Genomic DNA, 27,129 nt, shown 5'->3' with positions numbered 1-27,129 from the left:
TTTGGGGTAAAAGCCATTGCTTGGACCGTGGCTGGGGAACCTTATAGAGATACTAAGTGTGCTTTTAAATGCTTTTGCTTATTTTACCTTGTATTTTTAATTGTATTCAAGATATGGTTAGTAGAATGATAGAAAAAAACTGGCAGACTAACCTCCTTGTGCAAAAAGGAAAACAGGGAATTTGTTGGAGGACTTTGTTCAGACATGGCTTGAGGGAAAAAAGGCTATGAACATATACAGCTGGTTGAAAAGTAAAAGGCAGCTGTAAGCAGCAAGTTCTCAGGCTTGTTCCTTAACAACAGTAAACACCTTGTCCTTGAGTAGTGATGAGAAAGCATGGTGACAAACATGGAGGCCTTGAGAATGATAAACAAGTCAACAACAGGATGAGAAAAACAAGTCTTGGTCTCAATAACAAACCACAGGTATTGATAACAAAGGAGGTGTTTGTGTGTAATCTGTAACCAATGATGAGCTCAGGTTTTGCAATATGTATGAGCTTAATTACCACTACTATAAAAGTGTGTAAGCTGGATCAATAAATCAGTTCGATGCTCATCAATCAGGATGTGTGCTCGTCTCCCTTCACTTTCCTCAGCTCTGTACTGGGAGGGACTGGGACAGAGCGGCTTTGTACTGGGATATACTGGGAGGGACTGGGATTAACTGGGACAAACTGGGACCGACTGGGATGTACTGGGAGCACTGGGATCAACTGGGAGCACTGGCATGAACTGGGATGCACTGCAATGGAACTGGGATTGAACTGGGATGCACTGGGATGGACAGGGATTGAACTGGGATGCACTGGGATGGACAGGGTTTGAACTGGGAGCACTGGGATTGAACTGAGATGCACTGGGATGGACAGGGATTGAACTGGGATGCACTGGGATGGACAGGGTTTAAACTGGGAGCACTGGGATTGAACTGGGATGCACTGGGATGGACAGGGATTGAACTGGGAGCACTGGGATGCACTGGTTTGAATTAGGATGCACTGGGAGCACCGGGACACCCCCTGCTGGTGTCTCCTGACGTGGATGAGGCGGGGCCACCCTGGGGACACCTCAGGGACACCTTGGGGACACTTTGGGGTGACCCTGGGGCCACCTTGGGGACACCTCAGGAACTCCTGGGATCATTTCAGGGACACCTCGGGGACACCCTGAGAGCACCCTGGGGATATTGGGGAGTGACCCAGGGGACACCTTGGGGACACCTTGGGGACATCCTGGGGACACTTTGGGGACACCTTGGGGACATCTTGGGGTGACCCTGGGGACATCCCTGAGACACCTCGGGGACACTTTGGAGACATCCTGGGGACACTTTGGGGACATTGTGGGGTCACTTTGGGGAGACTTGAGAGACACCTTAGGGACATTTTGAGGACACCCTGAGAGCACTTTGGGGACATTTTAGGAACCCCCAGCTCAGGAACACCTTGGGGACACTTTGGGGACACTCTGGGGTCATTTCAGGGACACTTTAGGGACATCCTGGGGACACCCAGAGAGCACTTTGGGGACACTTTGGAGCCACTTCAGGGACACTTTTGGGTGACCCTGGGGACATCCCTGAGACACCTTGGGGACACCTCAGGAACTCCCTGGGGTCATTTCAGGGACACTTTGGAGACATTGTGGGGACATTCTGGGAAACCCAGACTCTGGGGTCACTTTGGGAGCTGTCGTGGGGACACCAAGGGGACACTTCAGGAGGCCCCTGGGGACACTTCAGAGCCACTACTCTGGGGACACTTTGGGGACACCTTGAGGAGACCTTGGGAACGTTCTGAGAACCCCAGGGGGACACTGTCAGAACGCCCCTGGGGACACTTTGTGGACACCTCAGGATGCCCCGTGGGGACTTCTGGGGGACACCTTAGGGACACTTCAGGGTCACCATCATGGGGACACCCTGGGGAAACTTTGGGGACATTTGAGGGAGATATAGGAGTGACACTGGGGACACTTTGGGGACATCTCAGGGGCACTTTAGGACCCCCAGGGGACACCTTGGGGACACTTTGGGAACACTTTGGGACACCTGAGGGACACCTTGGGGACAGTTTAGGGGGACATCTTGGGGACAACTTGAGGACACTTTGGGGAGACATCTCAAAGCCACCCCGGGGACACCTTGGGGACATCTCAGGGTCACTTCAGGGACCCTTGAGAACACCTGAAGAACTCTTGGGGACACTTTGGGGACATCTCAATAGCCATCGCAGGGACACCTTGGGGACAGCTGAAGGACACTGTGGGGACACCCTGAGAGCACTTTGGGGACACCTTGGGGACATTTTGGGGACCTCAATAGAGCATCGTGGAGACACCTTGGGGATACCTCAGGACCCCCCTGGGGACCCTTTGTGGCCATTTGGGGACATTTTGGGGCCATTTGGGGGTGATTTTTGGGCCATTTGAGACATTTTGGGGCGATTTGGGAACATTTGGGGACATTTTGGGTCCCTCCAATGAGCACAGACTCAGGCCATGCCCCTTTCCCCACACCACTTTATTCCCAACCAATCAGAACCTCCAGAGTGCTTCAAATGGGCGGAGCCTCCTCTGCTTACTCCTCCCCCTTCCCAACGGTGGGCAGGGCCTCCTCGGGGGTGGGTGGGGCCTCCTCGGGGATGGGCGTGGCCTGCAGGGCGTAGGCGGCGGCTCTCCAGCGCTGCAGCCAATGGGAGAAGGGGGCGCAGCCAGGGGGCATGGCCAGGACCCACTGAGCTGGCTGGGCCCACCTGGGGAGAGGGGCGAGGTTAGGAAAAGGGGTGGGGCTTGGGGTGGGAGGAGCCACGCCCCATTCCAGACCTCTCCCCCTCCAAGCCCCGCCCCTCCCTCACCATTGGCTGACGAGCTCCTGGAGGCGGGGCCAGACCCTGATTCGCTGCTCACAGCCTTCTCTGACCAATCGCAGCCGGGCCAGCAGCTCGGCCACATCCACGGTGAGCGGGGGCGGGGCCAGCGGCTCTGGCTCCACCCCCAGGGCAGGCCCCGCCCCCCAGCGCAGGCGCAGCGCCCCCTGGCGGAGCTGCTGACGCAAGATGGCCACCTGGGACAGCAGCGAGCCCTGACGGACACAAGGGTGGGGGGCGGGCTTAGCCATGCCCCCCAAACCCCGCAGGACACGCCCACAATTGGCGGCACCCTCCCCCACCTTTTCAGCCCCATTTAAGCCCCACCCCAAATCCCTCCCACTCTCTTCAAGCCCCTCCTCCACTCTTTAAGCTCCTCCCCTTTCCCTCCAGCCCCTCCCTGACATTTCAAGCTCCTCCCCCAATCCTGCTCCCAAGCCCCTCCCCCTAAATTTAAGTCCCTCCCCCATCTTTTGGCTCCTCCCCCATTCCCCTCCCCCATCCCTTGGCTCTCTAAACCCCTCCCTCCTCGAGGCCCCTCCCCTACTCAAGATGCTCCCCCACCCTTTAAGCCCCTCCCCATCTTTAAGTCCCTTCCTCTCTTTAGATGCCATCTGTTTTAGGCCCTCCCCCTTTGAGCCCCTCCCCACTCTTAAATCTCCTTCCTCCCCCTCAAGCCCCTCCCCCTTTTTAAGTCCCACCCCTCAAGCCTTTGCCCTACCCTTTAGGCCCCTCCCACTTTAAGACCCTCCCCCACTTTATCCAAACCCCTGGTTTAAGCCCCTCCCCCATTTAAGCCCTCTGGGTTAGGCCCCTCCTCCTGGTATAGGCCCCTCCTCCTGGTATAGACCACTCCCTCATTTAAGCCCCTCCCATCCCTCTTTAAGCCCTGCCCCACCCTCTTAGCCTCTCCCCCACCTGAGCCACGCCCATCTCCTGTGCCAGCCCCCGCAGAGGGGGCCTGGCCTGTGCCGGGGGGCGGGGCTCCTCTCCCAGTGCTCCCAGTGCTCCCAGTGCCAGCTGCCGGCGCCGCAGCCTCTCCCCCTCCAGAGGGGGAAGGGCCGAGCCCGGCCCCGCCTGTGCCATGCCCACAACCTGCGGCCAATCAGAGACATCAGGAACTGGGATCCAACTGGGAGGGACTGGTAGGGACTGGGAGGGAACTGGGTTATACTGGGAGGGCACTGGAAGGAATTGGGAGATACTGGTTTATACTGGGAGGGATTGGGAGAGAACTGGGTTATACTGGGAGGGCACTGGGATCAAACTGGGAATTACTGGGATCTCAGCTGGAGTCAAACTGGGAGCACTGGGAGGAAGTGGGAGTTACTGGGGGCACTGGGATCAGAGCTGGAGTCAAACTGGGATGAACTGAGAGTCAAACTGGGAGGGACTGGGGGATACTGGGTTATACTGGGAGGGGACTGGGATGGAACTGGGGAGAACTGGGAAGGTCTGGGAGAGAACTGGGAGGGAAGTGCAGGATACTGGGATGGACTGGGTTATACTAGGATATACTGGGATGGAACTGGGAGGGTGCTGGGAGGGACTGGGTTATACTGGGAGGGACTGGGATCAAACTGGAGTTACTGGGAGCACAGTTGGAGTCAAAATGGGAGCACTGGGAGGGACTGGGGGATACTGGGACAGACTGGGAGGGAACTGGGATCTCAACTGGATTCAAACTGGGGGCATTGGGATGAACTGAGATTGAACAGGGATGGACTGGGAGGGAACTGGGAGTTACTGGGAGCACTGGGAGGGACTGGGAGGGAAATGAGGGATACTGGGATATACTGGGAGGGAACTGGGATCGTACTGGGAGTTACTGGAAGCACTGGGATCAGAGCTGGACTCAAACTGGGAGCACTGGGATGAACTGGGATGGAACTGGGGGATGCTGATTTATACTGGGAGGGACTGGGAGGGAACTGGGATGTACTGGGATGGACTGGGGAGGAACTGGGGGATACTGGGATGGACAGGAGGATACTGGGATATACCGGGAGGGGACTGGGGGGCTTAGTGGTCTATACTGGTCCATACTGGTTCATACTGGGGCGCTCCCCACCTGCTCCTGCAGCGGTTTCAGCGCCGCTCGGCGCCCCCTGGTGGCGGCGCTCAGGAACCGCAGGTGCTGCTGCAAATGGAGCTGGGGAGGGAAATGGCAAAAATCAACAGAATTCACCCCAAATTCACCCAAAATAAACCAAAAATTAACAAAATGAACCCAAAATTCCCCCGAAACCATCCAAATGTACCCAAAAATCAACACAATTCACCCAAAAATAAACCCAAAATTCACCCAAAATGAACCTAAAATACACCAAAATGAAACCAAAATTAACCCAAAATTAATTCAAAATCACCTAAATTACCCAAAAATCATCAGAATTCACCCAAAATTCATCCAAAATCCCCCGAAACCATTCAAATTAACACAAAAATCAACTAAATTCACCCAAAATTAACAGAAAATGCATAAAAATTCACCCCAAAATCCCCCCGAAGCCAGCCAAATTAACAAAAAAAACTCCCTGAAATCACCAAAATTAACCCAAAAATCACCAAAATTCACCAAAATTAACCCTGAAATCCCCCCAAATTAGCCCAAAAATCACCAAAATTTACCGCAAAATACTCCCGAAATTATCCAGATTAACACAAAAAATCACCAAACATCACACCAAAATCAGCCAAATTAACCCCAAAATACACCCAAAATTACTGAAATTAACCCAAAAATCACCAAGATTAACCCAGAAATTCCCAAAAATCACCGAAATTAACCCAGAATCACCCAAATATCCCCCTGAAATCACCTAAATTTACCCCAAAATCAGCAAAATTCATCCAAAAATCCCCCTCAAACCACCCAAATTAACCCCAGAATAACCAAAATTAACTCAAAAAACCACCTGAGATCACCCAAATTAACCCAAAATACACTAAAATTAACCCCAAAATCCCACAAATCATCCCACAATCACCCAAATTAACCCCAAATCACCAAAATTTACCTAAAAATACCTCAAACTAACACACAATTAGCTCACAATTTACCCCAAGTCACGAAAATTAACCCAAAAATCTCCCTGAAATCACCCAAATTGACCCCAAATCAACCAAAATTAACCCTGAATTCCCACCCAATTAACCCAAAATTAAACCAAAAAGCACCAAAATTAACCCAAAAGTCAACCAAATTAACCCCAAATACATCAGTTCACCCCAAAATCCCCCCACAATCAAGCAAATTAACCTCAAATCACCAATTTACCTAAAAATCCCCCAAATTAACCCAAAATTAACCCAAAAATCCACCAAAGTTAACCCAAAATCACCAAAATTAACCCAAAATCCCCCCAAATCACCAAAATTAACCCAAAAAACCAGTCAACCAAAATACCCCAAAAATCTCTCCCAAATCACCCAAAATACCCCAAAATCACCAAAATTACCCAAAGTTCCCCATTTCCCCCAAAATTCCCCTTTCCCCCAAATTACAAAAAAAAAGCCCAAAACCCCAAATCACCCCCAAATCCCGAATTCCCAAAATCCCAAATCCCCCAAAATCCCCCAAACCACCCAAAATCCCCCAAACCCCCAAATTTCCCCCAATTCCCAAAGCCCCAAAATGCCCCAATCCCCCAAACCCCCAAAACCCCCAAATTCACCAAATCCCCCAAAATGCCCAAACCCCAAAAATCCCAAAAACCCCCAAACTCCCCCCAAGCCCTAAACATTCCAAAAAGTGCAAAACATCAAAGTCCCTCAAAACCCCCCAAAATCTCAAAAATTTCCCATTTTACCCCCTCAAAAACCCCAAATCCCACAACCCCAAAAAACTTCAAAAACCTCAAAATTCCCCTAATCCCCCAAAGTGCTCCAACTCCCAAATCCCCCTATCCCAAAAAAACCCCAAATGCCAAATTCCCCAATTTCAGCCCAAAATTCCCCATTTTACCCCCCAAAAATCCCAAAGTCCCCAAAACTCCAAAATGTCCCCAAATCCCCCCAAACTCCCAAATCCTCCAAGTCCCCTGAAATCCTCAAACTCCAAATCCCCCCAAAAACCTCCAAATCCCCCATAATTCTCCCCCCAAATCTCCCAAAAACCCAAATCCCAAATACCCCAAAAACCCAAACCCCCAAATCCCCCCCAAAACCTCCAAATCCCCCAAAATTCTCCCCCCAAATCTCCCCAAAACCCAAATCCCAAATACCCCAAAAACCCAAACCCCCAAAACCTCAAATCCCCCAAAATCCCCAAAATTCCCAGATCTCTCCCAAAATCACAAACCCCAAAATCTCCAAAACCCCCAAATCTTAAATCCCTAAGAACGCCAAAAGATAAATCCCCAAAACTGCCAAAACTCCCCAAAAACCCCCAAAACCCCAAAATGTCCCAAATCCCCAAACCTCCCAAATCCCAAAATCCCCTCAAATACTTCCCCAAAACCTCCAAATTACCCATTTTATGCCCCAAAAACCCCAAATCCCAAACATCCCAAAATCTCAAATCCCAAAATCCCCCAAAAAAACCCCAAAATCCCAAACCCCAAAATCCCCAAATCCTAAATCCCCAAAACCTCAAACTCCCCCAAATCCCCCAAACCCCCCAAATCTGAAACCCCAAAAAAACCCAAACCCCAAAATCCTCCAAAACCCCAAAATCCCCAAATTTCCCATTTTATCCCCCCAAAACCCCAAATCCCCAAAAACCCCCCCAAAAAACCCAAAATCCCAAATCCAAAATGTCCAAAATCTCGAATCCTCAAAATCCCAAATCCCAAAACCCCAAAATCCCCCAAAACTCCCCAAAAAACTCCAAGGCCCAAAACCGCCAAAAAAACCCCCAAAACCTCAAACCCCAAATTCCCCAAATTCCCAAACCCCAAATCCCTCAAAATCCCAAATCCCCCCAATACCCCCACTCCAAATCTCCAACCCCCAAAATTGCCCCCAATCCCCCAAAATTTCCCATTTTATCCCCCAAAAACCCCAAATCCCCAAAAACCCCAAAAAAACCCCAAAACACCCCAAAAATCTCAAATCCCAAACTCCAAAATTCCCCATTTTACCCCCAAAAATCCAATAAACCCCAAAAATTCCATAAAGCCCAAAACCTCCAAATCCCCAAAACCCAAATCCGAAACTCCAAAAAACCCCAAAACCCCCAAAATTCTCAAATCCCAAACCCCCCAAATTTCCCCATTTTACCCCCCAAAAGCCCATAAAAACCCCAAAAAACCCCATAAAATCCCAAAATTCCCCGCACTTACCACTCGGCCCCTCCCCTTCCACAGCTGCTGCCGGAGCTGCTCCGGGGCCGAGTTTGGGGTCAAATCCGCGGAATTTGGGACCAGATTTGGGGATTTAGGATCCAAATTTTGGGATTTTGGGTCCAATTTCGGGGATTTAGGATCTAAATTTTGGGGTTTTAGAGCAGATTTTGGAGCTGATTTTGAGGCCAAATCTGAGGATTTTGGGTCCAAATTTTGGGATTTTGGGGCTGAATTTTGTGGATTTTGAGGTTTTGAGGCCGAATTTTGGGGTTTTTGAGGTTCCTGGGGTGGATTTTGGAGCTCCTGCTGCAGCTGGGTCAGCGCCCGGCCCAGGGAGGCCCGGTAGGCCAAGAGCCCCTCCTGGAGCAGGAACAGCCTGGGGAGGAAATTGGGGCGAGAAATGGGGAAATTGGGAAAAAGGGGAGAAATGGGGAAAAATGGGGGGGGGGAGGAAATAGGGGGAGAAATGGGGGAAAAAATAGGAATTTTGAGAGAAAAATAGGGGGAGAAATGGGGGAAAATGGGAATAAAAATTGGGATTTTGGGGTCAAATTTGGTGATGTTGGAGCCAATTTTGGGTCCAATGATGGGGATTTCAGAACAGGTTTTGGGGCTGAATTTGGGAATTTTGGGGCAGAATTTGGAGATTTAGAGCCAAATTAGGAGTTTTGGGGCTGAACTTTGTGGTTTTGGGACCCAATTTGAGGCCAATTTTGGAAATTTTGGGGTGATTTGGGGCTGAATTTTGGGATTTTAGAGCTGAGTTTGGGGCCAAATGGGAGTTTTTGAGGCCAAATTTGGGGATTTTGGGGCCGATTTTGGGGATTTTGGGGCTGAATTTGAGGATTTTGGGGCTGAATTTGAGGATTTTAGAGCAAATTTTTGGGATTTTATGGACAATTATGGGGCCAAATTTGGAAGTTTCGGGTGAATTTGGAGCGGAATTTTGGTGGTTTCAGACAAAATTTTGGGTTTTTTTTCTGGGAGTTTGACGCCAAACTTGGGGATTTGGGGGCTAAATTTGGAGCCAGATTTTGGGGATTTTGGGGCCGGTTGTGGGGATTTTAGAGCCAATTTTGGGGCTGGTTTTGGGGCTGGATTTTGGGATTTTGGGGTGGAATATTGGGAGATTCGTACTGATTCTGAGACTGATTTTAGGGCAAATCTGGAGGATTTGGGGCCAAATTTTGGGGCCAAACTTGAGACCAAATCTGGGAATATTGGGGCTGATCTTAGGGCTGAATTGTGGGGATTTTGGGGTTGAATTTGGAGGTTTTAGGGCTGAATTTTGGGATCTTAGACCCAAATTTTGGGGCTGATTTTAGGGCTAAACCCAGAGGATTTGTGGCCAAATTTTGGCGATTTTGGACAGGATTTTGGGGCCAAATTTGGGGATTTGAGAGCCCATTTTGGGGTCAAATTTGGGGCCAAACTTGGGGGGATTTTGGGGCCCAGGGAGCCCCAGAAGGCCGAGAGCCCCACCCAGAGCAGGAACAGCCTTGGGGGGGGGAGTGCAGGGAAATCTGGGGTGACAAATGGGGAAACTGAGAAAATGGGGAAAAAATGGGGGAAAATGGCAGGGGGGGGGAAGGGGGATTTTGGGAGGAAAATAGGAATAAAAATGGGAATTTGGAAGGAAAAATGGGAATAGAAATGGGGGTTTTGGGGGATAAAATTCAGGAAACAGGAGAAGAAATATTGAGGTTTTGAGGTGAAAAATGGGGATTTTGGGGAAAAGGCAATAAAAATTGGGAATTCTGGGTACATTAGGACAAATTTGGGATAATTTTGCTTTTAGGAAAAATTTCAGGGAGTTGGGGGTGATTTGGGAATTTTTTTGGTACATTTTGGGCTGGATTTCAGACATTTGAGGATAATATGAAGTATTTTAGGATGGATTTGGGATATTTTAGGATATTTCAGGGGATTTTGGTCTCACCTGGTGACTCCATCGTTGCCCATCCCCCGCTCCAGGTGTGTCCCAGGGAATTTTTGGGACCATTTGGGATTTTTGGGGTATTTTGGGCTGGATTTCAGGGATTTTGGGATATTTGAGAGTAATTTAGAATATTTTAGGATAATTGAGGATGTTTTAGGGATAATTCAGGACATTTTGGTGTTACCTGATGACTTCATTGTTGCCCATCCCCTGCTCCAGGTGCGTCCCCAGCTGCCCCTTCAGGTGGGACAGGTGGGACAGGAGGGGGGGCAGCGCCCCCCACACCTCCCCCACGGACCCCCAGCACTCCTGGGGACCCCAAAAGCACATCAGGGACCCCAAAATGGCCTGGGGATCCCAAAATCCCAAAAATCCACCCCAAAATGAGCTCAGAAACCCCCAAAAGCCCCAAGTCCACCCCAAAAACGACCCTGGGATCCTGAAAATGGACTCGGAAACCCCAAAACCCCAAAACCACCCCAAAAACCCCAAACTACCCCAAAACCAGCTAAGGAACCCCAAAAATGGACTCGGGGAGCCCAAAAATCCCAAAATCTGTCCCAAAACCCCCCAATACCTCAAAATCCACCCCAAAAATCCCAAATCCACCCCAAAAACGCCTCAGGGACACAAAAAATGGATTCAGGGACCCCAGAAACCCCAAATTCACCCCAAAACCCCAAATCCTGACCCCAAAAATGCCAAAATCCCCCCAAAAATCCCAAATCCCAACCCTAGAAATTCCCCAAATCCCTCAAGTCCCCAAAAAATTCCCCAAAATGCAAATTTCTGACCCAAGAAATCCCCAAATCCCTCCCAAAATCCCCCTAATTCAAAATCTTGACCTCTAAAAGCCAGAAATCTCCCATCTGAAATTATGACCCCAAAAAAGGCCCAAAATCTGAAATTTTGACCCCAAGAAGCCCCAAAATCCTCAATTTTGACCCCAGCCCCGTTCCCCTCCCCCTTCACCTGCAGGAGGCTCTTCAGGGTGGGCGGGGCCTCAGCTGAGGGGGTGGGGCGAGCCAGGAGATCTCTGTGATTGACAGGTGTGAGGCCACGCCCCAAACGGCACCAGAAATCCCTCAGGGACCCCAAAATGTCCTAAAAACCCCCAAAATTCCCTCCCATCCCATTAAGCCCCACCCACCTACTTAGGCCACACCCATTCCTTTTGGCCACACCCACTCCTTTAAGCCTCACCCATTCGTTTGGCCACACCCACCCCATTAATCCCCACCCATTTTAACCCTGCCCAATCCCTTTCAGCCCAACACACCCCTTTAGGCCACACCCACCCCCTTAAGCCTTGCCCATCCCTTTAAGCCCCACCCACTGTTAAAGCCCCACCCACTGTTAAATCCCCACCCATCCCCTGTTTAGGGCCTGCCCGTCCCTTTAACCCCCACCCCTCCCTTTAAGCCCCACACACTTCTTTAAGCTCCACTCACCCACTTAGGCCCAACCCACCCTTTTAAGCTCCCCCCATCCCTTTAAGGCCCACCCACCAATTTAGGCCACACCCACCCCTTTAGGCCACACCCACTCATTCAGGCCACACCCCTCTGTTTAGGCCCCACCCAACATTTAACCCACCCAATCCCTTCAAGCCCAAACCCACATCTTAAAACCCCGCCCACATCTTTAGGCAACACCCATGCAATGAGGCCCAACCAACCTTTTAAAGCTCCACCCACCTCTTTAAAATCCACCCACTGCATTAAGCCCCACCCACCACTTAAAGCCCATCCCACCCCTCTAAGCCCCACCCATTTTAGCCCTACCCAGTCATTTTGGCCACACCCACCTCTTCAGCCCCACACACTCCATTTAAGCCCAGCCTACTCATTTAAGCCCCCCCACTCATTTAAGCCCCACCAATTCCTTTAATCCCTGCCTGCTCCTTTAAGCTCCACCCATGTCTGTAAGCCCCATCCACCTCTTAAGCCTCACCCATCTACGTTTATGCCCCACCCATCCCTTTAAGCCACACCTACCCATTTAAGCCACACCCCTCTGTTTAAGCGCGACCGAAAATTTTACGCACCTAATCCCTTTAACCCACACCTGCCTCTAAGCCCCACCCACATCTTTAAGCCACACCCATTTATTTTGGCCCCACCTACCCCTTTAAGCACTGACTATCCCTTTAAGCCCCACCCACCCTTTTAAACCCCACCCACCCCTTTAAGCCACACCTATTCCTGTAACCCCCACCCACCTTTTAAAGCCCCCACCCACCTCTTCAGGACCCACCCATTCCTTTAAGCCCCACCCACCACCCTAAGCTCCACCCATTCTTTTAAGCCTTACCAACTCCTTAAAGCCACACCTATTCCCTTTAAGCCACATCTACCTATTTTAGCCCCACCTGTGTTTTTGGCCCCAGCCACCCACCCCTTTAAGCCCCACCCACCCCTTTAAGCCCCACCCACCCCTTTTAAGCCCACTCCATCCATTTAAGCTCCACTCACAATTTAAGTCCCACCCACATATTTGAGCCCCACCCACCCTTTTAAGCCCCACCCACCTTTTGAGCCCCCCTCACATATTAAAGCCCCACCTACCCTCTTAGGCCACACCCACACTTTAAGCCCCACCCACCCCTTTAAGACCCTCCCATTCTTTTGGCCATTTCCTCCCCTTTAAGCCCCACCCACTCCTTCAGGCCCCACCCACCTTGTGCTCTGATTGGCCAGGACCTCCAGCGCCCAAAGCACCACCTCTGGGCTGTGGCCAATCAGTACAGCCTGTAGGGGACGCCATGTGTCAGAGCAGAGGGCGTGGCCTGAGCAGAGCCACGACCCCTCCCCTAGCCAGCCACGCCCACCTCAGCCTGTTCCGACCAATCTCGAGCCTCCTGAGCCTTCCCGGGGTGATTGGCAGCTCTGGGGTTCATTAATTAGTTGATTAATTGAGGGGTTAATTAGGGGTTAAGGAGGAAGGGGTGTGACTTACCTGTGTGGGCGTGGTCTCTGGAACTCCACCTCCCTGGCCTTGCACAGGGCCTTGATTGACACCTGCAGAGGGGGAGGGGTTGGGGGAATTTGGGGATTTTTGGGGGGTCCTGGGCTGATTTTGGGGTCCCTGAATGGTCTCCAGGCCCCGCCCACTCACCAGCACTTCCGGCTCCGCCCCTGCGGCCAAGATGGCCGACAGCTCCTCCCGGGATTGGCCCGGCCTGAGGGGACCCAAAAGTCTTTTAAAATACCCAAAATCTCCTCAAAATCCCCAAAATCCCCCAAATTTACCCATAATCCACTCAGGAACTCCAAAAATCCCATCAAGAACCCCAAAGTCTCCTCAAAATCAACCAAAACCCCTCAAAATTTCGTCAAAATCCCCCCAGATCCCCTTAGGAATACAAAATCCCCCCAAAATCCCGCAGGGACCCCAAAATCTCCCCAAATTCCAAAAAAATCCCCTCAGAAACCCCAAAATCCACTCAGGAACCCCAAGAATCCCCCCAGAAAACAAAAATTGCCTCACAATTCCCCAAAATCACCTCAGAGACCCAAAAATTTGATCAAAATTTCTTCATAATCCTCAAAAATCTGAAAATTCCCACCAGGGACCCCAAAATCCCCTCAGGACACACAAAATTCTTCAAAAATCACCTAATGGACTCCAAAACCTCCTCAAAACCCTTCAAAATTTCCCAAAATCCCATTAGGAACACAAAATCCCCTCAAAATCCTTCAAATTGTCTCAAAATCCCTTCAAGACCCCAAAATCCTCAAAAAACGCTTCAGGGACCCCAAATTCTCCTCAAAATGTCCCAAAATCTCCTCACAATCCCCGAGAGACACAAAAAAATCTCTTGAAAAGCCTTCAAAATCTTCCCAAGTCCCAGAGAATCCTCCAAAATCCCCTCAAAAATCACCCAAAATCCCCTGAAGGGCCCCAAAATTCAGTCAGGGACCAAAAAATCTAAAAATCCCCCAAATTCCCCCTTTGCCCATATAAGGAAACACTGCAAGGCCCCACCCCTTCCACCCTGCCCCTTCAGGCCCCGCCCCTTTTACCTTTTATGGATTGCCCTCAGCGCCCTCTCGTGGCCATCCTGCAGCCCAGCGGGGCCCGGCTCCGCCCCCAGCAGCCGAAGCTCCGCCCCTCGCTGAAGCTCCGCCCACCGCCAGCTCTGCGCCTCCTCCAGCGAGGCGTCTGGGGGGGAAAGGGGGACCCCAAAGGTTTGGGGTGAGAACCCCCAAATTTGGGGTTTGGGGGGTCTGGGACCCCTTAATTGAGGGAGGGGACCCCGAAATTGGGATTTAGGGGGATCAGAGATCGCAAAATTGAGGAAGGGGACCCCAGAATTGGGGTCTAGGAGGACATGGAACCCCAAAATTGGGGTTTGGCCTCGATCAGAGACCCTAAAAATGAGGAAGGGACCCCAAAATTTGCGTTTTGGGGGTTCAAGGATCCCATATTTGGGGTTTAGGGGGATCCTGGGACCCCAAATATTGGGGAAGGGGACCCCAAAATTGGGGTTTGGGGGGTTCAGAGACCCCAAATTTGGGATTTGGGGGGGTCAGCGGACCCCAAAATTGGGGAACTCAAAATTTGGGGGTGAGAATCTCAAAATTGGGGTTTAGGGGGGCTCAGGGATCCTAAAAATGTGGATGGGGACCCCAAATTGGGGTTTGGGGGTTCAGGGACCCCAAATTTGGGGTTTAGGGGGAGTATGGATCCATAAAAATGGGGAAGGGACCCTGAAATTGGAGTTTTGGGGGGTCTGGGACACTAAAATTGGGGTAGGGGACCCCAAAATTGGGATTTAGGGGGATCAGGGACCCCAAAATTGAGGAAGGGGACCCCAGAATTGGGGTCTAGGAGGACATGGAACCCCAAAATTGGGGTTTGGCCTCGATCAGAGACCCTAAAAATGGGGAAGGGACCCCAAAATTTGGGTTTTGGGGGTTCAGGGACCCCAAATTTGGGGTTTTGGTGGTCCTGGGAGCTCAAAAAGGGGGAAGGGGACCTCAAATTTAGGGCTTGGAGAAAAACTGGGGTTTGGGGGTTTCTGGGACCCCAAAATTGGGGATGGGGACTTGAAAACTGGGGTCTGGGGAGATCAGGAACCCCAAAATCAGGATTATGGTAGTTCTGGGACACTAGAAATCAGGGGGACCCCAAAATTTGGGGGTAGAGACCCCAAAATACAGTAAGGAGCCAAAAATTGGGGTTGGGGGGGGTCCAGGGACTCCAAAATTGGGAAAGGGGACCCCAAAATTTGGGGTGAAGATGCCAAACTGGGGCTTTAGTGGCTCAGGAACCTCGAAATTGGGGTCTAGGGGGACATGGGACCACAAAGTTGGGGTTTTGGGGGTGCTGGGACCCTAAAATTGGGGAAAGGGACCCCAAATTTGGGGCTGGGGTGTTCAGGGACCCCAAATTTGGGGTTCAGAGGTTCTGGGACCATAAAAATTGGGGGAATCCCAAAATTTAGGGGTGGGGACCCCAAATTTGGTGTCTGGGGTGTTCAGGGACCCCAAAATTGGGGTTTGGGAGCATCAGGGACCCCAAACTTGGGGTTAGGGGTGGGTCAGGGACAGCAAAATTGGGGTTTTGAGTGCGCAAGGAATTCCAAATTTGTGGTGAGGACCCCAAAATTGGGACTTAGGGGCATCGTGAGACCCCAAAAATGGGGCGGACCCCAAAATTTGGGGGTGGGGAGCCCCCGAAATGGAGGTTTTGAGGGTAGGAACCTTTGTGCGGGGCCCGCGTTTCTGGCTGGACTCACCGAGGCGCTGCGCCGTTTCCTGTGCGTCCGCAACGGCGTCCCCCAGGTCCCGCACCTCGTTCTGGAGCCGCTGCAGGGCCGCGCGCAGCGCCCCCTGCTGGCCCGGCGGAGCCGGAGCGGCCCAAAAGCGCCAAAACGGCCCAAAAGCGCCAGAATTCAGCCAAAATTCACCCAAATGTACCTGGGAGTGTGCCCAGGGTTCTCACGATACCCAAAACTCTCAAAATATTGAGAAAATCCCACAAAAAACCCCCAAAATTCCACAAAAACGAGGGTTAAAATTGGCCCATATCTGCCCGAATTCACCTCAAAACTCACCCCAATATCCCTGAGATTGTGTCCAGCGTCCTCACGATACCCAAAACTCCCAAAAAAATGAGAAAATCCCCAAAAACGAGGCTCAAAATTGACCCAACTCCACCCAAATTCACCTCAAAATTCACCCCAATATCCCTGACATTGTGCCCAGGGTTTTCACAACACTCAAAACTCAAAAAAAACCGAGAAAAATCCCACAAAAATACCCCAAAATCCCACAAAAATGAGCCTCAAAATTGACCCCAAAAATCCCTGAAAAAAATCCCCCAAAACTCTCCAAAATTCCCCCCAAAAACCCACACAAATTTTATAAAAACAAGCCTCAAAAAAATTTCCTAAATTCCCCCCAAAAGTCCCAAGATTTTATAAAAATGAGGCTTAAAATGGACCCAAATCCACCCGAATTCAGCCCAAAACGCACCGAAAATTCACCCCAATATCCCTGAGATTGGGCCCAGGGTTCTCATGATACCCAAAACTCCCAAAGTTTGGGGAAATCCCACAAAAAAAACCCAAAATGAGGCTCAAAATTGACCCCCAAATCCACTCAAATTCACCCAAAATTCCCCCCCAAAATAATCCCCAAAATTCCTCCCAAAATCCCTAAAATTCCCCCCCCATAAACTCCCTGAAAAAATCTCCCAAAAATTCCCCCCCAAAAATTGCCCCCCAAAAATCCCAAGATTTTATAAAAATGAGGCTCAAAATGGACCCAAATCCACCTGAATTCAGTCCAAAATGCACCCAAAATTCATCCCAATATCCCTGAGATTGTGCCCAGCATCCTCCTGATACCCAAAACTCCCAAACGGGAAAACTCCACAAAAGAACCCCAAAATTCTACAAGAATGAGGGTTAACATGGCCCCAAATCCTCCAAAAAATCCCCAAAATTGCCCCCCCAAAAAATCCACCAAATTCCCCAAAAACCCCAGAAATGAGGCTCAAAATGGACCCGAAATCCGCTTGAATTCACCCAAATATCTCTGAGATTGTCAAAAAATCCCAACAACTCCCCAAAGTCTTTTCCAAAATTCCCCAAAAACCCTGAAAAATCCCAAAAATCCTGCAAAAAATCCTCAAAATTCCCCAAAACAATCCCCCGAAAAATCACTTTTAAATGCCCCAAACCCCCCAAATCCCTCCCAAAATTCCCACAAAACAAAAAAAAAATTCTCCAAAAATTTTGCACTTCGCCCACAAAAACAATCCCATTTCAAGCTGCAAAACTCCCCTGGACCCCCCAAAATTCCCTCAAATTCCCTCCAAAAATCCTAAAAAATCCCCCAAAATCCAAAAAAAACCCTTAAAATTCCTGAAAATTCCCCAAAAATCCTCAAATTTCCCCAAAATGTCCCCAAATCTGAGGGAACCCCCCCAAATTTTGAATTTCCCACCCCAAATCTGACCCCAATTGCCCCTCAGGTTTTGGGGTCCCGCTCACCTCCAGCTCCTGCAGGTGCCCGTACCTGAACCCCGATTTAAGGAACAATTTGGGGATCCCCCAAAAATCTCCCCTTCAATTTAAGGTTCAACCCCCAAATTTGGGCACCCCCACCCCAAATTTTGGGGTTTCTAGAATTTTCTATCCCAAGAACCCCCAAATTTTTGAGGATCCCCCGAAATTTCGGATACAAGCGCAGATTTCCTCGGATCTTCTTCGCGTTCCTGTGGGGACCCCCCAAAAATTCTGTGAGGGGAGAACCGGGAAAAGGAGCGGGAAAAGCAGCGCGGGGCATGATGGGAGCTGTAGTTCGGGGGGGTGGGGCCTGCAATGATGTTCTATGGGCGGCGCGGGGCGTGATGGGAGCTCTAGGCCGGCTAGAATAAAAATTAATGGAGCGTGGGGCATGATGGGAGCTGTGGGCTTGGCTATAATGGAACTCAGTGGGGCGCGGGGGATGATGGGAGCTGTAGGCTTGGATATAATGGAACTCAGTGCGGCGCGGGGGATGATGGGAGCTGTAGGCTTGGATATAATGGAACTCAGTGGGGCGCGGGGGATGATGGGAGCTGTAGGCTTGGATATAATGGAACGCAGTAGGGCGCGGGGGATGATGGGAGCTGTAGGCCCGGAAAGCATCTCTCCCTCCTTCCCCTTAAATTTTGGGGTTTTTCACCCTCCCCAATGTTGGGGTCCCCCCTCACCGCTGGTTCCGGACGTGGCGGGTGACGTAATCCCAAATGGGGGCTGCGGGGCCGGAGCAGAGCCTGCAGGGGAGGGAATTGGGGCACCCCAACATTTGGGGGTGACCATAAAATTCACCCAGGAGCCCAAATTTCACCCAGGAACCCGAAAATCACCCCCAGGAACCCCCAAATCCACTCAGGATGCTCTAAAAGGGACTCCAAAAAGACCCCTCCGGACCCCCAAAACCACCCCAGGACCCTCCAAATGGACCCCAAAAATCCCCACAGGACCCCCCAAAACCTCCCAGGGACCCTTCAAGGGGACCCCAAATTCTCCAGGACCTCCTAAAGGACCCCAAAAGCATCCCCAGGACCCTCCAAAGGGACCCCAAAACCCCCCAGAACTCTCCAAAAGATCCCAAAATCTCCTCAGGACCCCCCCAGACCTCCCCATTACCCTCCAAGGGGACCCCAAAAGCATCCCCAGGACCCCCCAAAACTTCTCAGGACCCTCCAAAGAGACCTCAAAACCACCTCAGGACCCCCCAAACCCACCCAGGACCCTCTAAAGGGACCCCAAAATCCCCCCAGGACCACCCAAAAGGACCCCAAAATCCCCCCAGCACTTAAACCCCCTCAGGACCCTCCAAGAGGACCCAAAATTCACTCAGGACCCTTTAAAAGGACCCCAAAACTCTGTCAGAACCCCCCAAAACCCAGCCAGTACCCTCCAAGGGGACCCCAAAACGCCCCAGGATGTTTCAAAGGGACTCCAAAATCCCTTCAGGACCCCCCAAAACCTGTCGGGACCCTCCAAGGGGACCCTAAACCTCCACAGCTCCCACCACATTCCCGCTCTCCCCTCACGGAGCCCTCTGGGAGTTCCCATGCCCGCCCCCCGAAGCCCCCCGGCCCCTCCCCGCCTCAGGGGGGGTCCCCATAGGGGTCCCCGGCTGGTCCCGACCTGCGGAGCGCGGCCGGGGAGGGGATGGCGGAGGCCGGCAGCTCCATCTCCTCCCGAAGCCAGCGCTCCAGCGCCTCCGCCATCATTGCCGGGGGGCGCTGAGGGGAGCGAAAAACCGCGGGAAAAGCGCCGCGGGGCAGCACGGGAGTTGTAGTGCGGGAGGGGCGGGGCATGCAATGATGGGCAATGGGAGGCGCGGGGCTTTACGGGAGTTGTAAGTGAGTAACTGGCGCGCTGTGGTGCGCGAGGGATGATGGGAGTTGTATGCGTGTTTGTAGTGGGGCTCTATGGGTTATAATAATTCTCTATGGGGCGCGGGGGGTGGTGGGAGTTGTATGCGCGTTTGTAATGGAGCTCTATAGGTGATAATGATTCTCTTTGGGACTCTATGGGTTATAACGATTCTTTATGGGGCGCGGGGAATGATGGGAGTTGTATGCACGCCTGTAATGGGGCTCTATGCGTTATAATGATTCTCTATGGGACTCTGTGCGTTTTAATGATTCTCTATGGGGCGCGGGGGCTGATGGGAGTTGTATGCGTGTTTGTAATGGGGATCTATGGGTTATAATGATTCTCTATGTGTTATAATGATTCTCTGTAAGACTCTATGGGTTGTAATGATTCTGTATGGGGTGCAGGGCCTGATGGGAGTTGTATGCGTGTTTGTAATGGAACTCAACGGGCGTCGCGGGGCATGATGGGAGCTGTAGGTCAGGAAGTTAGTCGATGGGGAAACTTGGGGGTCCTAAGGGCCACTTATGGGTCAGAGAAGCCATTTAAGGGACACTCAAAAGGCACCTGAGGGGAACTTTGGGTCTGAGGACACTCAGGGTCACTTGGTGAGCTGGATCCTGGCTTTACCTGGCCTCTGTGATGCGCGGGGGATGATGGGAGTTGTAGGCTCTGGGCAGCATGGGAATTGTAGGCGCAGACTGAGGGTCTGTGAGGCGGGGGGAGGTTTAGAGGGGCACCTGGGAGTCCGTGAGGGCAGTCGGAGGTCCTGAGTGGGGGCTGAGAGATCACTTAGGAATCCTGGGAGGCACTTGGGGGTCCGGGGGGGCAACTGAGGAGCAACTTTGTGTTTGGGGGGACATTTGGGGGCATGTACCGGGCACTCTGTGTGGCTGCGCGGCATGACGGGAGGTGTAGGCCCGGCTTCCATTAGACTCTATGGGGCCGCGGAGCATGAAGGGAATTGTAGGCCAGCCATCAATACTTACGTGTGGTGCCGCAGGGCACGACGGGAGTTGTAGGCCCCGCTTCCATGGCGCTCTAAGAGGCCACGAGGCATGCTGGGAGCTGTAGTCCAGCCTTTAATAGCTCTCTATGCCGCCGCAGGGCATGACGGGAGTTGTAGTCAAAAAAAGCCAAATGGCGCGGCCTTTAGATACCGCCTTCAAGGCCGCTGATTGGTTGCAAGCTGTGATTGACAAGCAGGTCGACCAGTGGGAGGTGGCGCCGGCGGAAGGCGGGAAGCGGCAGCTCCTGAGGGTGGCGGTGGGGGGGGGGGGGGGGGGGGCGCGGATTTTGGGGGGATTTGAGGCGATTTTGGGGAATTTTGGGGGATTTTTGGGATCCCTCACGAGCCTCTCACCCCTGCCAGGCCCCAGGGACGCGTCCGGAGCTGTGATGGCCGCCAAGGCGAAGGTGGAGAAACCAGGTGAACTCGGCCGGGAGCCCAAAAACCCCAAAAATCGCCCAAAAACCCCCAAAAGTCCACAAAAATCCTACTCGGGACCCTCCAAAACTCCTCAAATCCCCTCAGAAACCGCCGAAATCCCAAAGGATTTCCCGAATATAGCCCAAGACAACACAAATCCTCCCCATAATGCCCAAAATATTCTCAAAATTCCACCCAGAATTCCCCAAATTCCTCCCAGATTCCTCCAGAACCCCCAAATTCCCCACAATTCTCAAATTTTTCTGCCAAATTTCTTAAAAACACCTCACAGGACCCTGAAAATTCACCAAATTCCCAGAGCTGGACCCAAAAATGCCCAAAAATTCCCCAAAACTCCGAATTTTTTTCCAGTGCTGAACACCAAAATTCCTTAAAATTCCCGCAAATCCCAATTAAAGCCCAAAATACCCTCAAAGTTCTCATTTGAATCCCCCAAAATCCCAACAAAAACCCAAAAATTCCATTTAAACCCCAAAAATCCTTTTAAGACCCCAATATTGCCCCAAAAATTCCCTATGTCCCCTCAAAATTCCCATTTCAATCCCTCAACATTCATTTTAAACCCTAAAATTTCTTCTTTAAGCCCCCAAATCCCCTCCAGGATCCCCCAAATTGAAAAGAATCCCTTAAAAATCCCAAATTTCCCTGAACTTGTTCCCCAAATTCCCCTCAAATTCCAAAAAAACCCCAAAATTCTCCCAAAAATTCTCTAAAACTTGCCCAAATGCCCTCCAGAATCCCCCAAGTTTAAAAATAATTCTCTAAAATCCTCAAAATTTCTGAATTTCCCAGAACTGGACCCCCAAATTCTTCCCAAATTCCCAAAAATTCTCCCCAAAATTCCCAGTTATTCCCCAGATTTCCCCAAAACTGCCCCAAATCCATTCCAGGACCCCCTAATTCCCGAAAATTCCCCCAAAATTCCAAAAGTCTCCAATATTCCCAGAGCTGGACACCCCAAAGCCCCAAGACTCCACAAAATCCCCCAAAACTCCCCCCAAATGCCTTCCAATATTCCTAAAAATTCCCAAAAAAATCCCAAATTTCCACCAATTTCCCCAATATTCTCCAAAAAATGCCCAATTTCCCATTTCAGTCCCTCAAAATTCCCATTTTAACCCCAAAATTCCCCCAAATCCCCTCCAGGACCCCCAAATATCCCCTCAAATTCCCCAAAATCTCTTCCACCATTCCCAAAACATCAAACAAAATCCCCAAAAATTTCCCATTTCAACCCCAGAAAATCTCCCAGAAACCCCAAAATTCCCAAAAAGTCCCAAAAATTCCCCCAAATTCCCATTTCAACCCCCATAAATTCCCAAAATTCCTGGTGCTGGAGCCCAAATTCCCAAAAATTCCCCCAAAACTCCCCCAAATTTTTTTCCTCATTCCCAAAAATCCTGCAAAATTCCCAAAAATCACCTGAATTCCCCCGAAATTTCTTCTAAAAATCCCCTAAATCCCTTCCAACATTCCCAAAACATCCCCAAAATTCCCATTACAATCCCAAAATCCCCCTAAAAATTCCCAGAATCCCCCAAATTCCCCCAAAAATTTCCATTTCAACCCCAAAAAATTCCCATTTCAACTCCCAACCCCCCCATTCCCCCAAAATTCCCAAAAATTCCCCTCAAAACCCCCAAACCCCCTCAGCATTTCCCCAAATCCCCTCCAAGTCCCACAAAATTCCCAAAAATTCCCATTACAACCCCAAAAATGCCCCAAAAGTTCCTAAAATTTCCCAGAATTTCCCCAAAATTCTTCAAACTTTCCACAAATCTCCCTGAAATGCCTTCCAATATTTTAAAAAATCCCCAAAATTCCCCAAGAAATCCCAAAATTTCCTCAAAAATCCCCTTGTTCCCTGAGCTGGGGCCGCTTGGAGGCCCCAAAATCCCCCAAAACTGTCCCAAAATTCCTTCCAAAATGTGCAAAAACCCCACAAAATTTCCCCAAAGTCCATTAAGAATTGCAATTTAAACCTCCAAAGTTCCCATTTCAACACCATAAAACCCCCTTAAAATCCCAAAACCTCCCCTAAAACTTCCCCAAATCCCAAAAAATCCCCAAATTTCCTAAAAAAAAATTGAATTTCCCAGAGCTGTGCCCTGGAGCTGCTCAGCACCACCTGGAGCCCCCAATTCTCCTCAAAATTCCTCAAAATTCCCTCAAATCCCACCCAACATTCCCAGAAAATCCCGAAATCCCTATAAAATGTCTTCCAAAATTTAAAACAAAAACCAAAACATCCCAAATTTTCGCCCCAAATATCCCATGTCAAGCCACAAAATTTTCAAAATCTCCCCAAAATTTCCCCCAAAAATACCATTTCAAAGCCCAAAACTCCCCCTAAAAATCACCCAAAACCCGAAAGGCCCCCAAAACTGTCCAAAATCTCAAACAAAATTCCCAAAAATCCCCCAAAATCCCAGAAATTCCTCAAATTTTCCCCAAAGTTCCCCAAGTTTCCCCAATTTCCTAGAGCTGTCCCCCGGTGCCGCCCAGCGCCGCCTGGAGCCCCCAAAAGTCCTAAAAACTACCCCAATTTTCCCAAAATACCCTAAATGCCCCCAAAATCCCCCCAAAATTTCTTCCAAAAGTTCCCCAATTCCTTCCAATATTCCCCAAAATTCCCGTTTCAAACCCCAAAATCCCGAAAAACTCGGTGGAGAGTCAGGGCTGTGTGTGCAGCAGGAATGGGGCTGTACGGTCAGTCAGGGATCTGTGTGTGCGGCCGGAATGGGGCTGTACGCTCAGTCAGGGATCTGAGTGTGCCCCAGGAATGGGGCTGTAGGGTCAGTCAGGGATCTGTGTGTGCGGCAGGAATGGGGCTGTAGGGTCAGTCAGGGATCTGTGTGTGCAGCAGCAATGGGGCTGTACGGTCAGTCAGGGTTGTGTGTGCGGCAGGAATGGGGCTGTATTGTCAGTCAGGGCTGTGTGCAGCAGGAATGGGGCTATAGGGTCAGTCAGGGATCTGTGTGTGCGGCAGGAATGGGGCTGTACGGTCAGTCATGGATCTGTGTGTGCAGCAGGAATGGGGCTGTATGGTCAGTCATGGATCTGTGTGTGCAGCAGGAATGGGGCTGTATGGTCAGTCAGGTCTGTCTGTGCAGCAGGAATGGGGCTGTACGGTCCGTTAGGGTTGTGTGTGCGGCAGGAATGGGGCTGTATTGTCAGTCAGGGCTGTGTGCAGCAGGAATGGGGCTATAGGGTCAGTCAGGGATCTGTGTGTGCAGCAGGAATGGGGCTGTACGGTCAGTCAGGGTTGTGTGTGCAGCAGGAATGGGGCTTTAGTGTCAGTCAGGGCTCTGTGTGCGGCAGGAATGGGGCTGTACGCTCAGTCAGGGATCTGTGTGTGCGGCAGGAATGGGGCTGTACGGTCAGTCAGGGATCTGTCTGTGCGGCAGGAATGGGGCTGTATGATCAGTCAGGGATGTGTGTGTGCAGCAGGAATGGGGCTGTAGGGTCAGTCAGGGCTGTGTATGTGGCAGGAATGGGGCTGTGCGGTCAGTCAGTGATCTGTGTGTGCGGCAGGAATGGGGCTGTAGGGTCAGTCAGGGATCTGTGTGTGCAGCAGGAATGGGGCTGTGCGGTCATTCAGGGCTGTGTGTGCAGCAGGAATGGGGCTGTGCGGTCAGTCAGGGATCTGTGTGTGCGGCAGGAATGGGGCTGTAGGGTCAGTCAGGGATCTGTCTGTGCGGCAGGAATGGGGCTGTAGGGTCAGTCAGGGATCTGTGTGTGCGGCAGGAATGGGGCTGTACGGTCAGTCAGGGATCTGTGTGTGCGGCAGGAATGGGGCTGTAGGGTCAGTCAGGGATCTGTCTGTGCGGCAGGAATGGGGCTGTACGGTCAGTCAGGGGTGTGTGTGTGCAGCAGGAATGGGGCTGTACGGTCAGTCAGGGATCTCTGTGTGCGGCAGGAATGGGGCTGTATGGTCAGTCAGGACATCCCCCCCCCCGCAGTCCGACCTTTGCTCTGTACCTGGCCGCAGCCAGCCGGACGTGAGCAGAAGGAAATGACACTGACTGCCCAAGGTAGACAAACCCCTGTGACCCCTCAATAAACACCATTTGCTGTCCACCACATTGGTGTCACGAGCATATGGACCGAGTGACCCTGGGCTTTGGGCCACCGTGCCGGACTGAGAACCAGGTCAGCACGCCTTGAGAAGGCAACAGTCATGCATAATACACAATGAGAAAAAAAGGCATATATTATTAGAAGAGCATCTGAGTTTTTCAGAGGAGGAGAGATTCATTGATGTCTCAGCAGTCAAACCTGTTCAAATACTTTCTTCAGGGCTTCCTTGAGATGAGAGGTGCCCACCAGAGGCCAAGGCCAGCCAGAGCTCTCTGTCCTGGCAGCTTTTGTCTGGGAGAACCCTTGCATACAGGGAATTTTCCAGGGGGAGTATCAATTCTGGCTGTGGGCACCTGGAAAGAGCGATGGCTCTTTCAATAGGAAGGAAAGCACGGGGCCCCAGTTCTCCAGGGGCTGATGAGAGGCAGCCCTCAGTATTCCAAGATAAGCTGGTCCAGTGGCCCCTGGGAGGCCAAACCAGCCAGACCTGTTCCATGTTCCCTTGGTTCCATGAGGCCCTGCAGGGTCACAGTGGCCCTTTGGTTCCATGGGGTGCCACAGTGTCACAATGGTCTCCATGATTCCATGGGCCCTTGCAATTCCACAATGCTCTCCATGGATCCAAGGTGCCCTGCAGGATCACAGCGGCCCTTTGGCTCTACGGGGCCCTGAAATGCAGCAATGGCCTCTTGGTTCCACAAAGCCCCGCTGCTTCACACTGGGCCCTTAGGACCATGCGGCCCAACAGAGCCACAGTGATGGTTGGTGCCACGGCGTCCTCCCAGTGTCACAAGGATTTCTTCATTTCAGAAGGCCCCACAGGGTCACAATGATCCCCACAGGAAGGAAAGCACGGAGCCTCAGTGTTTCAGGGACTGATGACCTGCAGTCACCAGAGGCCAAGGCCAGGCCTGTCTCTCTGTATTGGCAGATTTGTCTGGGAGCAACTCTTGGATATTGGAAATTTTGAATGTTGAATCTCATTTTCAGTCAATTTTGGCCTGGAGGAGAAGGCTAATTCTTCTCCACAGAAAGGAAAGCACTGAGTCCCAGTGTTTGGAAGGCAGGTGAGAGCTGGCCCTCAGGAGGCCAAGGTCAGCCAGACCTGTCTGTAATGGCAGCTTTTCTGCAGGAGAAATCTTTGGATATAGAACTTTTGGAGGTGGAGTCCCAATTTCAACCATGAGCACCTGGAGAAGAAAGATGGTTACATTCCATAGGAAGGAAGGGGTGCAGCCCCAGGGTTTCAGGGCAGAATAGAGGCAACCACCAGAGTCCAAGGTCAGCCAGAGCTGTCTGTCCTGGGAGCTTTTGTCTGGGAGGAAAACCCCTTGAACATAGGAATTTTGGAGGAAAAATACCAAATTCAGATATAGCCATCTGGGCAGGAGAGACAGTTCTTTTCCATAGGAAGGAAAGCACTGAGCCCCAGTGTTTGAAGGCAGGTGAGAGCCAGCTCTCAGGAAGACAAGGGCAGCCAGACCTGTCTGTAATGGCAGCTTTTGTCTGGCAGCAATCCCTGGATATTGGGAATTTTGGAGAGGGAATCCCATTTTGGCCATGGATGCTTGAATGAGAAGGGCAGTTCTTTTCCATTTGAAGGAAAGCCCAGAGTCCCAGGGTTTCAGGGGTACATGAGAAGAGACCCTCAACATGCCAAGGGCAGTTGGACCAGTCAGGCCAAGCCAACCAGACCTGTTCCCTGTTCCCTGCAGGGTCACAGTGGTGGTGTCATATTGGATCCTTGGATCCATCAGGCCCAGATGTGTCACACTGGCCTCTTGTTTCCATGGGGCTCCAGAGTGTCACAATGGTCCCTTGCTTCCATGAGGCCTGGCAGTGTCACAGGGGTCTCCTTGGTGCCACAGTGTCACACTGGACCCTTGGTTCCATGGAGACTCACAATGTCAGAAGGGTCTCCTTGGTTCCATGAGGCCCTGCAAAGCCCCTTGATTCAACGAGGCCTCCAAGTGTCATCATGGCCCCCAGGATTCCATGAGGCCCCACAATGTCACAATGCACCTTTGGTTCCATGGGGTCCTGCACTGTTCCATGGATCCTTAGTTCCATGGGGCCCTGCAATGTCCCATGGCTTCCTTGGTTCCATGGTGCCAC

General features: G+C 51.2%; 1 protein-coding gene across 1 annotated transcript; it reads right to left on the bottom strand.

The window, feature by feature from the left end:
• Positions 1 to 2,505: 2,505 nt before the first annotated feature.
• LOC131562631 (HAUS augmin-like complex subunit 5) lies at positions 2,506 to 19,333 on the bottom strand. Its single transcript, XM_058812462.1, has 18 exons — positions 19,251 to 19,333; positions 18,305 to 18,367; positions 17,792 to 17,824; positions 17,601 to 17,625; positions 15,840 to 16,020; positions 14,122 to 14,260; positions 13,214 to 13,277; positions 13,055 to 13,116; positions 12,927 to 12,984; positions 12,776 to 12,846; positions 11,069 to 11,132; positions 10,281 to 10,405; positions 10,097 to 10,183; positions 8,155 to 8,533; positions 4,941 to 5,021; positions 3,788 to 3,964; positions 2,858 to 3,084; positions 2,506 to 2,755 (listed from the first exon to the last, which is right to left on the bottom strand). Exons 1-18 carry the CDS (start codon positions 19,331 to 19,333, stop codon positions 2,581 to 2,583), a joined length of 2,094 nt encoding a protein of 697 aa, XP_058668445.1. The 3' UTR covers positions 2,506 to 2,580.
• Positions 19,334 to 27,129: the final 7,796 nt, after the last annotated feature.

Source organism: Ammospiza caudacuta, chromosome 11 (genome assembly GCF_027887145.1).
Source record: "Ammospiza caudacuta isolate bAmmCau1 chromosome 11, bAmmCau1.pri, whole genome shotgun sequence".
Taxonomy (NCBI): Eukaryota; Metazoa; Chordata; class Aves; order Passeriformes; family Passerellidae; genus Ammospiza; species Ammospiza caudacuta.
This window is presented reverse-complemented; position numbering and strand designations above follow the sequence as displayed.